At 42.5% G+C, this 11,772-nt stretch overlaps 1 protein-coding gene across 1 annotated transcript in view; it reads left to right on the forward strand.

Annotated features, from left to right (window-relative positions):
• LOC106821218 (multidrug resistance protein 1-like) overlaps nucleotides 1-11,772 on the forward strand; it is a 23,552-nt gene that overhangs the window by 8,732 nt on the left and 3,048 nt on the right. Inside the window, exons 11-20 of the mRNA XM_014825926.1 lie at nucleotides 188-386; nucleotides 583-680; nucleotides 912-1,058; nucleotides 1,390-1,497; nucleotides 2,048-2,209; nucleotides 2,567-2,770; nucleotides 2,899-2,999; nucleotides 3,203-3,343; nucleotides 3,617-3,773; nucleotides 5,014-5,211. Coding sequence (XP_014681412.1) covers nucleotides 188-386; nucleotides 583-680; nucleotides 912-1,058; nucleotides 1,390-1,497; nucleotides 2,048-2,209; nucleotides 2,567-2,770; nucleotides 2,899-2,999; nucleotides 3,203-3,343; nucleotides 3,617-3,773; nucleotides 5,014-5,211 — 1,515 coding nt within the window. The remainder of the gene's footprint in view (nucleotides 1-187; nucleotides 387-582; nucleotides 681-911; nucleotides 1,059-1,389; nucleotides 1,498-2,047; nucleotides 2,210-2,566; nucleotides 2,771-2,898; nucleotides 3,000-3,202; nucleotides 3,344-3,616; nucleotides 3,774-5,013; nucleotides 5,212-11,772) is intronic.

The raw sequence follows: 11,772 nt of genomic DNA on the forward strand, positions 1-11,772 counted from the left end.
AATGGATGGATGGATGGCAGGCAGGCAGACAGGCAGGTAGACAGACAGACAGACGGACAGACAGACAGAGAGACAGACAGCCAGATGTAGGTGAAGGGATGGGTGGATGAATGAATGAATATATATATATATATATATATATAAACGTAACGTAATAGTTCAGCTATGACATTTCCTTGTACTCTAGGCTCGTGAAGGCCGGACCACGATCGTCGTTGCTCACCGGCTGTCGACGATCAGGAACGCAGACCGTATCATGGCGATGAAAGAAGGAGCTGTGGTCGAGCAGGGCACGCACGATGAACTCATGGATATGAAGAGTGTCTACTACGAACTAGTCACGCTCCAGACCGTAGAGGGAATGGAGGAGAACGCAGCGGATGCTGGTGAGGCTCATAGCTAGTGCTAATAACAGTGATATTCTCTATGAATCTCTACATGTTAGATATCGAAAACTATCATCCGCATTGGTCTCACTAATATTTACAGTGCCAGCACCCAGTTACCTGCGATTTCTTGCTAGTTTTTACGCCCTGAATCTGCTTAAATTTTTGGCTCAGTGATTTCAATGTTTTTCTTCAGAACTCGAGCGTAAGGGTCGAAGTTTGAGTATTTCGTCCTCTCTAACGTATTCGAAACAAAAATCACTAAAGGAAATAGAGCTAGATGACATAGAAGAGGTAACAGCAAGAGTGATTGTTTTGCATCAATAGCTTTTACAATTATGGTTTCTAACAAATGCTTCTAATATATTCTCTCTCACAGTCTGTATGCTCACTGAAGTGCATATGCATTTATATTATTTAACAGTTAGGTTTTTAACATTAAGTCTTTATTTTCTATTAAAATAGAAAAGTAATTAGCCAACATGCCCAAAATATCTCTTCAGTTTCTTCTAATTTGCATGTCAGGCAAAGACGCTCGTTCAGCCGACCTGGACGCAGATGATGAAAGCGAATTCCCCCGAGTGGCCATACATTATTTGTGGCTGCTGTTCTTCTGCTGTTGTTGGTGTTGCCATGCCATTGTTTGCTGTTTTTTACAGTGAAATATTCAAGGTAATATGTGTATTTCATTATACAATATTTTAGTAAAATATCATCCTATTTTGAAAAATTCGGTTGCATTTTAAAGATGAGATCTCATTAGCTCCGGAAAGCATAACCCAAAAATTAGCATAACCCAAAAACCAAAACCAAAAGCAAAACCAAAAGCGACTACAAAATTTGGTCATTAAGATACGTTTTATGGTGATGGGTCACATATATATATGCTTGTCCCACTGACATCTGAACATGGGCAGTTCTTGCATTTTTATGGCTGACAACCGAGTGCTTATAGCAATACTGATATATACTACCGCTACTGCTAAACCTTTACATTTTGTAGGTTTATGGGATTAAGGATGATGATGATGAGTTGCTGAAGGAGGCGCGTTTCTGGAGCCTCATGTTCTTGGTGCTGGGTGTGGCGCAGGGATCGTGCTACTTCTTCTCTGTGAGTAGGTTCATGTACGATTAAACTGAGATTCCTAACTTAATTATTACCTCCGCCAAGGAGGTTGTTTTCGCCCCTGTTTGTTTGTTGGTTGGTTTGTTTAATTTGTCTGTCAACAGGATATCTCAAAAAGTTACAAATGGATTTTGATGAAATTTTTTGTACGGGTTGGTATTGGGCCAAGAACCAATCGATTAGATTTTGGTGGGGATCCAGATCCAGATCTGGATCCAGGATTTTTGCCCTTTTTTGTGGGGAAGACTTCGGATGCATTCAAAATTCATTAAAAAAGAAATTCTGGATCTTTTTCCTTTCTTTCCCCAAATTTCTGAAAATTGCATCAAACTATATTGGGTGTACCAGCAAGATGGGAGGACTGTTACGCTGTGGCGGAGGTTTGCTATCTCTGATTGCTCTTGTTAAATAAGTTTAATAGATGTATCAGACGGTAAACACTGACCTGTTTAACGTAATGGTGCATGCCATTTGCAAACCATCACATTTAACTCTAATTATTAATGATCCCGAATGGCACGACTGTTTTGCACAGAGTGTGTTCTTTGGGACATCTGGGGAGCAGCTTACAATGCGGCTCAGGATGCAGTCGTTCACCAATGTCCTGCGTCAAGACATGGGATGGTTTGATGATCCAAAGCACTCCACAGGCAAGCTGACTACGCGGCTGGCCACTGATGCACCTATGATCAAAGGGGTGAGACTTGCACGGCACTACCTAACAGGGAAAAAATTAAAATGTATTTTTCTGGGGCTACTTTTCAAGCTCGCGTGCATGAAAATAGCACTCTAAAATTTGGTTTGCATTGAACTCTATGCAAATTTACGGGGGCTCTTTTTGGTATTTCCGGGGCTCTTTTTGGCATTTCGGGGGCTAAATCGCCCCGAGCCCCCGTGTATTATTTTCACTGCTACCTAACTTTATTGTTTTACTATGTATGCATTTCTCTTACATTCACCTTGACGTTAGCCAGTCTGACGCATTGGTCAGTATAAAGCGACTGAACTTGATGCGAACTTTTGTAAATGATTCGCACGCTCTTGTTTTTTACAGGCCACTGGAATCCGTCTGGCCACTGCTCTGCAGGCAGTTATAACTATGGTTGCTGGCGTTACTATAGCGTTTGCGTTCGGATGGAAGCTAGCACTAGTAATCATGGGGACAATACCTATCCTGGCAGTAGCTGGTGTGCTTCAGATGAAAGCTGTCATGGGTAACCAGAAAAGAGACTCTAAACTACTGGAGGAAGCAGGAAATGTAAGTGAATGTTGAAAAGGAGTGGCCTTTTCTGGAGGGACCATGTTTTTGAATGGAATTGCAAGATATTTGCTGCCAATAGATATATATGCTAAATACCGTTCATTTCGCGAACGTTTGTTTTACAGACTGCAACTGAAGCTGTAGAACACATCCGAACAGTACAATGTCTGACTAGAGAGAGAACATTCTACGACACGTACTGTGATATGTTAAATCTTCCTTTCAAGTGAGTTGGATTTCATGTTTCTTACACACTGCATTAACATGGCTTCCTAATGGTATATGCTTGTCTTGCACCAGTCATTGGGTCAGTGAGTAACTAATATGTAATTGCACAAGCATTGTAGTTCCCAAGTGCACTCACCCTACCAGAGCTGCTGCTGCATGTATGTCTAGAAGCGTTGTATTCAATCTGAATTGTATTTTCAGAGAAGCAAAAGTACAGGCGCAAGTTTATGCATTAGCTTTTGCCTTCAGTCAATCCGTCATATTCCTCATCTATGGATTTGCCTTTTGGTTTGGCTCATACCTAGTGGGCAAGGAGGAAATGTTGCCAGAGGAGGTGTATAGGTAAACCTTCACTTTGATAAGCATGCCTTGTTAAGTACTATCAGAAAGCTCACCACTCCATTAATTGTAGAACCATCTAAGTGTCATTTAAACTGTCGAACTATATTTTAGCAAGGCAGTGGTTGTTTGTGTTTGTTCCTTCATGCCATGTTTGGCAACAATTGCCAAATAGATGCACACAATCCGAGTGACACACCCTGCAATGTAATGTTTAGAGAGAAGCATATTAGCTAGGTTGTTCTGGCGTGTTTTTACCGTTCATTCCGCTTTCAGGGTGTTTTTTGCCATCGCATTTTGTGGCATATCCGTTGGCCAGGCATCCTCCTTTCTCCCTGACTACAGTAAGGCCAAGCTGGCTGCTGCTCATGTATTTGGTCTGATTGCACAAGAGCCTACTATCGACAGCTTCTCGCCAATGGGAATAAAACTGGTGAGCTTATAGCAAGCTGTTGTATAAAGACGTGACTGAACGGTGTAGCACCTACCTTTGCAGAGTAACTGTTTTGTAAACGGTTAATTACCTCCGCGCAACGGAGTTGCAGGTAGGTAATGAAATCGCTCTCGTGTGTGTGTTTGTGTGTGTGTTTGTGTGTGTATTCGTGTGCGTGTTCGTGTGTGTGTGTAGCCAGCAGCGAGCCAGCTGTTATACACATGTATACATGTTACACGCGTTGGCGCGATCGATTCAGCACCAGCTCGCCTTAGGGCGTCCAGTCAGCAGCAGCTCGCCTTAGGGCGTCCAGTCAGCAGCAGCCAGCAGCGAGCCAGCTGTTATACACATGTATACATGTTACACGCGTTGGCGCGATCGATTCAGCACCAGCTTGCCTCAGGGCGTCCAGTCAGCAGCAGCCAGCAGCGAGCCAGCTGTTATACACATGTATACATGTTACACGCTCGCAGAGGTATGCACTCTCTTTGAGTGCCCTCTGTCTAGTTACTATTGAGACTGAGAAACAGACGTGATTGTTGCTGGTATTCAATAAATCGAACGACAATTAATAGTGCATTCAGGTTTTTAATAGCCAATAGTGCTAGCAATCTATAAAGAAAGTAAAAGTGAGCTACATTTGTTCATCAAATTAGTGGTACTTGACTGTACGTATGACTCGTGTTTGTACTTGCTCAAGAAAGATAATGTACTTTCATAGGTGCTTTTGGAGAGATTGAGAAATGACATAGATCAAGACAGATCTAAAAGTTATAAAAGATATAAAAGTTTAGCTTTTCAATCGATATCTTAGCTAATAATGAGAAGGCGATGCATGGCATTGCATGCATACATGTATACTAAAACTATACTATACATAAATGCAGCAATATGTACCAGGGTGCGAAATTAACGCGAGTCCGGAGCCAAATACTCCCTGATTTACTGTCGGACTCCCTGATTTGACATATGCAGGAGTCCGTGTGACTCCCTGGAAATTCTGCTATACTAACTAGTTCGTTCCAGAACACGGTATCGCGGAATTACCGTATTTTTTCAGCAAATCTTCAATTTTGAGCTTCAGACTACGGACTCCCACATTTTGCTGCGGACTCCCTCTTTTTGAGGGCAGGGAGTTCGTTTCCCTTGTTCAAAAGTTGATTTCTACCCCTGTGTACTATTGCAATATTGCAATAAATATGCAAGCACGTGTGTCTAGTGAGCATTGTCCATCTTGTAGCCGGACGGGAAAGGCGCGGTGCATTTTGACAAGGTGCACTTTAGCTATCCGAGCCGCCCGGACGTGCAGGTTTTACGCGGGGTCACGCTGCACATAGAGGCGGGTGAGACTGTGGCCCTCGTCGGTTCGTCGGGATGCGGCAAGAGTACCATCACGCAGCTGCTGCTACGCTTCTACGACCCACAGTATGGCTGCGTCGTAAGTTCCACATTTACTCTGTCAATAAAGTCGTAAACATGGTAGATCGCTAACGAAACAATCAAACCACTCTACTCAGTCCATCACACCACATCTTCCAAAGATGCAGCTACAAGCTGCAGCTATGTGAGGTTAGCTAAAAATTACAATAATTCTATCACTTTATTTTATTACAGAAAGGCTACAGGTTTTATTCTACAGAACTTCCTAAACGAAAAATACCAGGAAAGGGTAAAAGTGTAAGTATTTCTAGCCTGAGGTGAAGATCGTGATGTATCAAATCTTTTTGTTTGTTTGATTTACGACAGTAATGTGCTTGTCAAGCAATGAGTACAGTTCTGTGCTTAATTTGTGCTTCAGCCGATCACATGGAAGAGTGTAGCAATAACAGCTGGAGTTGCTGGCTGCATCTATGTTGGGATGCATTTTCTCAAGAAGGAGAAGCAAGCAGGTAACATATATATATTTCAGGCTAATAAAAAAAGTTTAGTTCAAATCATGTTATTGGATGCGATAACAATTAATTATCAAAATAATAGATTTAATTATTGACATTATTTTAGGGTGGAAGCCTATTTTAGGTTGACCTCTATGTGTTATTTATAGACAATTTGACATAGTGATTTCAGTACATTAAACGCCCAATGTCTATTTAAACTGGGTGTTGTAGGGTCTAGCTATGACTGGGTGTTGTGATTACTCGTGGGACTACACATGAGTCCCGCTGCTTGTGCTTAATATAACGTTGTGTTTGTTTCTCACCACCAGCTGGTGCAGGAGGCCCTAGACCGCGCCCGCACGGGTAGGACCTGCATCATCATCGCTCATAGACTGTCGACAGTCCAGAATGCCGATAAGATCGCTGTGATAGAGGATGGTCACATCGCTGAGGTCGGCAGTCCACGCGAACTGCTCGCTGACGCAGGCAGCCTTTACTTCTCACTGACGAAGAACCAGCGCATAGAGAGACGCTGATCACCGTCATACGTCTGGCTTAGGTCTACCTACGTAGCGTATCCATCTGCAACGGGTTTGCTTCGCTACTGTTGCTCATACGAGCTTCATATGAGGAAATATAAGGAACTTCATATCCCTTCTAACCTCATATGAAGGGATGCATAGATGATAGGGATAGCATCTGCTCTGGTGACGTGATCTTACTATGATGTAATTGTGACACAAATCCTAGCTTGGTGCTGGTAGTCACATTTTATATTACTTGGTTACGGAATCGAATGTGTTGGTGTCTGTTGGGCACAACTGTTTTGTTAAGGAAAGCAACCATTATGAAGATGAAGTATTTTAGGTGTAGCATGTTTATGTTCTTGGCTAAGGTATATGCTACGTGAAGGCGGGCAAGTCTTATCTTGCCTTATTTCATTCACTTTACCTCATAAGCTTAAAATAATAGTCCCATCCATTAGTCTTAGTCTTACCAGACTTGGGCAGGTGGCTACAGCCTGCAATCGTTCTTTGCTTTTTATGCACACACTTGTTGCTTCACTGCAACTTATGAAAGCAATCAGGATAGTGGAGGATATATATTAGAATATCTCGATACAATCATTTCTTGTTAAAAACGCTAATGATGCCAATTTAAACGTTCAAATTTTAAAAATTTAGACCCCTCTAGTTTTTTGTAAGGATAGCAACGAAGTATACTATGTTTATGAATGTTGATTTATTACTTGAACTTGAATCATATACAACAAAGGCTTCCACGTTAGTGTAAGAGTTGCTAAGAGCATACTTCTGTCTTCCCTGCATGCCACATATCACTTTCAAACGTAAACTATTGAGCTACTTAACAGTCTTAAGCCCAACGCACGCGTGAGTAATTTTACTCAAGTAAAATGATGCATGCGTCAAAATACTCACATGTGCGGCGGATTTTCGTTGAGTATTTTGACGCATGCATCATTTTTCTTGAGTAAAATTACTCACGTGTGCGCCGAGCTTTAGATAGCCTACTGATTGACCCACCTAAAGTGTTTCCCGTTCTCGCAATGGGAGTGAATAATGCCCCCGTAGGGTGCCTTAGCTCGTCCGTCAGGGACATATCAGCCCTGTGTCCAGCAATCTCTGGTGCGACCATTGGTTGTATGTTTCTTTGTGTCGTCTACATTAGTCCCTTGACAGTACCGTCTGCTGTGTATACAATGATATCATTTAAATGGTTTAATTTATGATGGTTCTTTAGTCTTTTTATCCTATTGATAAATGAGTATTTATTCTCTTTGTTACCAAATGTATTTATGATAAAATAATTTTCAAAACTCGTGTTCTTTTACATAATTAGTTTGAAATCTGAAGTCATATTGCAAACATTCCTGTTGAAAATTATGAGCAAATAACAAGATAATGCCAATATAAAGTTGAAACTTGCTGGCTTTTATATCCTATGAAATAGTTAAGGTAAAATCGGATGCTTTCAAATTAAGACAATCTTATTTGTATTGATTATTATGTGATTCAGTCAATGCAGTGTAAGAAACATGCATTTATAATGTCACACGGAATAAATTGGTCACCTAAATTAAAGATAATTTTGCATTGATGTTTATTGTGTGTATTATTGCAGTCTGATACCTCATGATATAAATTGCCATGCATGAAACTCCCTAGAATTGACAGAAGCTGCTGCAGTATGTCCAGCCTGGTCGAGCGACGTGCCAGCGCTGGGCCAACAAGTGGCTAACACTCTGCCAACTATGATCCACCGATGATCCAACGTTGGGTCGACAGTGGTTTAGTATGTCACTATTATTTTATCTCGCGCGCGGCTCTCTCTCTCTCTCTCTTCTCTTCTCTCTCTTCTCTGCTCTCGCTCTCGCTCTCTCTCTCGCTCTCTCTCTCTCTCTCTCTCTCTCTCCCTCTCTCTCACTCTCTGTCTCTGTCTCTATCTCTCATTATATTGTGACATCTCTCTCGCTCTCACCTTCCCCTCTTCTGTCGCTCTCACTCTCGCTCTTCTCATTTTCTTTCCCCTTTTCTCATTTCGGCTCTTAGATCGCGATCCACCGCTCAGTGCACTCACGCCATACGATCACGCACTACGCCCGCACGTCACGCATCACATACACACACAAACTCCACCACACACATGTACGCTGTGCCTCACGCCCCATTACGTTCAAGTCTCGCGTGGCGCACTACCCCAGTGACCTAGCCGCCTAGAACACACTATGGCACAGATGGATTTTGACCACGAAAAAGCCTCCCTATTGGAGGCTTTTGGCAAGTATATTTCTAATCTCTAAATTCTGTTATTCATTTAAAGATTGTTAAATTAGAATAGGCTCCCCGAGTTAGTGATCTTTGTGGGGATTTAGCTTTAATTTCGTCAGCATTAGCCATGCAGCTTCCATTGCTGACTCTGGGATCGATTCTAACTTTAACGCTATGGTAGCTGGCTCTCGGATAGTTGTTCAGGTAGTTCAAATTGTCGATGGCGTTGGCCTAGACAGGGGTTTCCTTTTATTCCTTCCGGTCTCCTCCTGTCTTTTATCTGTCTGTCCCGCTTCCCCTAGTGTTAGCGTTCATTGTTTGCTTCTTCTTTTTGTTTCTGATGTGTTATTTTTGTGTCCAGGGATTTGTCTCCAGGGGTGTTTCTAAACCCAGGTACCCAAATACTTGGCTTAGCATCGGCGGATCGGGGGGGGGGTCTGGGGGCCTCTCCAGAATTTTTTTAAAATTAGACCCCTCTTTTAGATGCGTTTTTTCTGCGCGGAGCAGGGTGGGGGGGGTGGCCGGACCTCCCTGGACCCCCCCCCTGTACACACTCCTGCCTAAGACGATAATGCATGAAGCTTTTGCAGGAGGTAGGGACTCATGGGATTGAAATTTTATATTATCAAATGCCTTTCTCGAAAGTCCTGCACCAGTCACTGCTGATGGCATACTGTTCTTGTGACATATCTTTCTTAACACAGCCTCATCAGAAGGTGGTGGGAAACCATTATATCATATTGTAAATATCATATCTATAGATATCAATACAATAGTATAATTATTATGCTGTTTATTATATCATATATATACTATTAATATATATTATATGTATATCAAGAGTAGATAATTAGGGATTCCCTATTATCTATTCTCCTGGTATATGTATATAGTTATAATATTATTATGTGTATGTATACACTGATGCATAAACAATAAACTGCTAACTACGTAGTAATAACTAAATTAAGAAGCAAAGTTACAAGTAAAGAATAAAACCTAATAAATTAAGCGATTAGAAATAACAAATGTAAAAATTAAACAATCAAAATGCGAAAAGTTACGTGAATAGAGGGCGCGCTGTATATAGAAATGTCTGCGCCCATTCTGGTGTTTTTTTTACACGGTCTAGCAAGCAAGCCATACCAGAGCTAGCTATCTGTTTACTGAAATACTGCGTCTACTTGGTAGTATATTTTAGAGCTGTAATGTTAACTAATGGCATTAGGCGCTGTGTTTCATTTTGTCGTTGGCAGTCTTTACGGACGTTACATTCAAGTAAATCTGTTATTCAAGAAACTGCAGCAAAGCAAAATGTTTCGTTGAACGTGACCAGGTCCAGAGTTTGTGATGCTAGTGAATCGTCATTCCATCGATATAGCCGGGTATAGTAAATATAGTATTTGTATTTTACGTATGAAATCCGTACATGTCGCTCCTGGTGACCGTAAAATGATGATTAACATGTGTTTGTCAACAATCGTTTATAAACGGGCAGTATCCCGATAACTTAATTTGTTTGCTTGGTCCCCCCATGGCCATGACAAAGGGCCTAATAATGGTTGGATAGTTACCAGGGTTAGGTGGTTGTTATGTCAGAATAGCTAAACGAAGTCCAGTCAAACCCGAGGTCAGGAGAGACATTTCAGACCTTATCTGCTTCACACTCACATTCATGTGATTGTGGCGACTTGCCGTACACGCGATGATTGCCGGAACGGGACGCTCTGCTGGCATTGTGCTCGTAAATATACAATATATGCACTGCTGTCATTCTATCCTTTCATCGTTTCCTCTTCTTTGCTCTCCTCTCCCTCTCTCTTTCACACACACACGCATACATCTAGCTCTCTTTTTCTCTCTCTCTTTCTCTCTCTCTCTCTCTCTCTCTCTTCTCTTCTCTTTCTCTCCCTCTCTCGCTCTCTCTCAAACACACACACACACACCTTTCTAGCTTCTCTCTTCTCTCTCTCTCTCTCTTCTCTCGTCTCTACTCTCTTCTCTTCTCTCTCTCCTCTTCTCCTCTCTCTCTTTCTCTCTCTTTCTCTGTGCTCTTCTCTGCTCTCGCACACCACACACACCACACACACCTCATAAGCTCTCTCCTCTCTCTCTCTCCTCTCTCTTCTCTCTCCTCTACTCTCTCTCTCTCTCATCACACACTCTAGTCTCTCTCTTCACCACACAACACCTCTAGCTTCTCTCTCTTCTCTCTCTCTCTCTTGTAATGTTCTTATTTGTTTGGGTTGATTTGGATTGATATTCAAACCATACATTGAACTCGAAGCATTTTATAGACACTTTCGTTTTCTGTTCTCCAATCTCCATCCCGCTGCCTTCCTTTCTTTCTATTATTTTCGTCGATTGAGTTCCGCTCACGCATGCGTCACATCTGCCGAATAGAGGTCTAGCATCGATACAAAACTTGCGTAACACTAGGGCTGTTACATACACATTCCTCTCCCAACTTGACAGAATGTCTATGCCATACAAAATAATGATATAAAACACTGGGGGATTATTTGTTTATTTAAAATTAAATGAGCGCAATTTTTTTTTTAACAAAAACGGTAATTTCCAGCAGTAAGCTTGATGATTTAGGCAATATCTCATACATTCGTCATTCTAATATTCCGTTCCGTACTACTTACAGGCCATGGTATCGAGTCCGCCTCACTTAAACCACTCCTATACTGGAGTGCCTGACGCTCACCCCTTCCCCCTCGTCTCGCTCGCAGCTCTGCTCTTTGCAGCCTTCTCAGCGTAGCGCTCTTACTGGAGCCGACTCGCTCGTCCGCACTACACGTGGCCCCCTCTCGGTCGGCGGCATCGTCTGGTCCGATCCCTCGTATTGCTTGTGTAAACCCACAGCTCTTCCCTCCTCTCCTTTATACTTGCCGCACTGACGTCGGGACGTCTTTTCCTGGACGTCGTGGAGGTGCCGTTCTAGCGTTTTAAATCGGCGTATCGATTTTTCTGGTTACCAGTCCCTCCTGCCCTCCATGACGCTCTGCCTGTCCTACCATCGATCCTCATTTCTCTTCGTCACAACGAGGGGTTTAGGCCCAAACGGCTTTTGTCGGTCGGACTTTTCCTATGCCCTTCTCTCAGGAGCAACCGGTTTTCACAATTTTATATCACCAGACTTCTGTCTGGACATATTGCCTTTTCGATCCGTATACACCTTCATCCTGCCGCTTTAAAGACTTCGGCTTTGTCCTTCTGAGTTGTGTTTGCGGACGTCCGTGCTGTTGCGGTGATTCTCTTCGTACGGCGATCCGTTGTAGGGTGTTTTGGATGGCGTCCCATCCTCCGAACATCAGCGTATCGATT

This window comes from Priapulus caudatus, unplaced genomic scaffold (assembly GCF_000485595.1).
Source record: "Priapulus caudatus unplaced genomic scaffold, Priapulus_caudatus-5.0.1 Scaffold64, whole genome shotgun sequence".
In the NCBI taxonomy this organism is placed as follows: domain Eukaryota; kingdom Metazoa; phylum Priapulida; class Priapulimorpha; order Priapulimorphida; family Priapulidae; genus Priapulus; species Priapulus caudatus.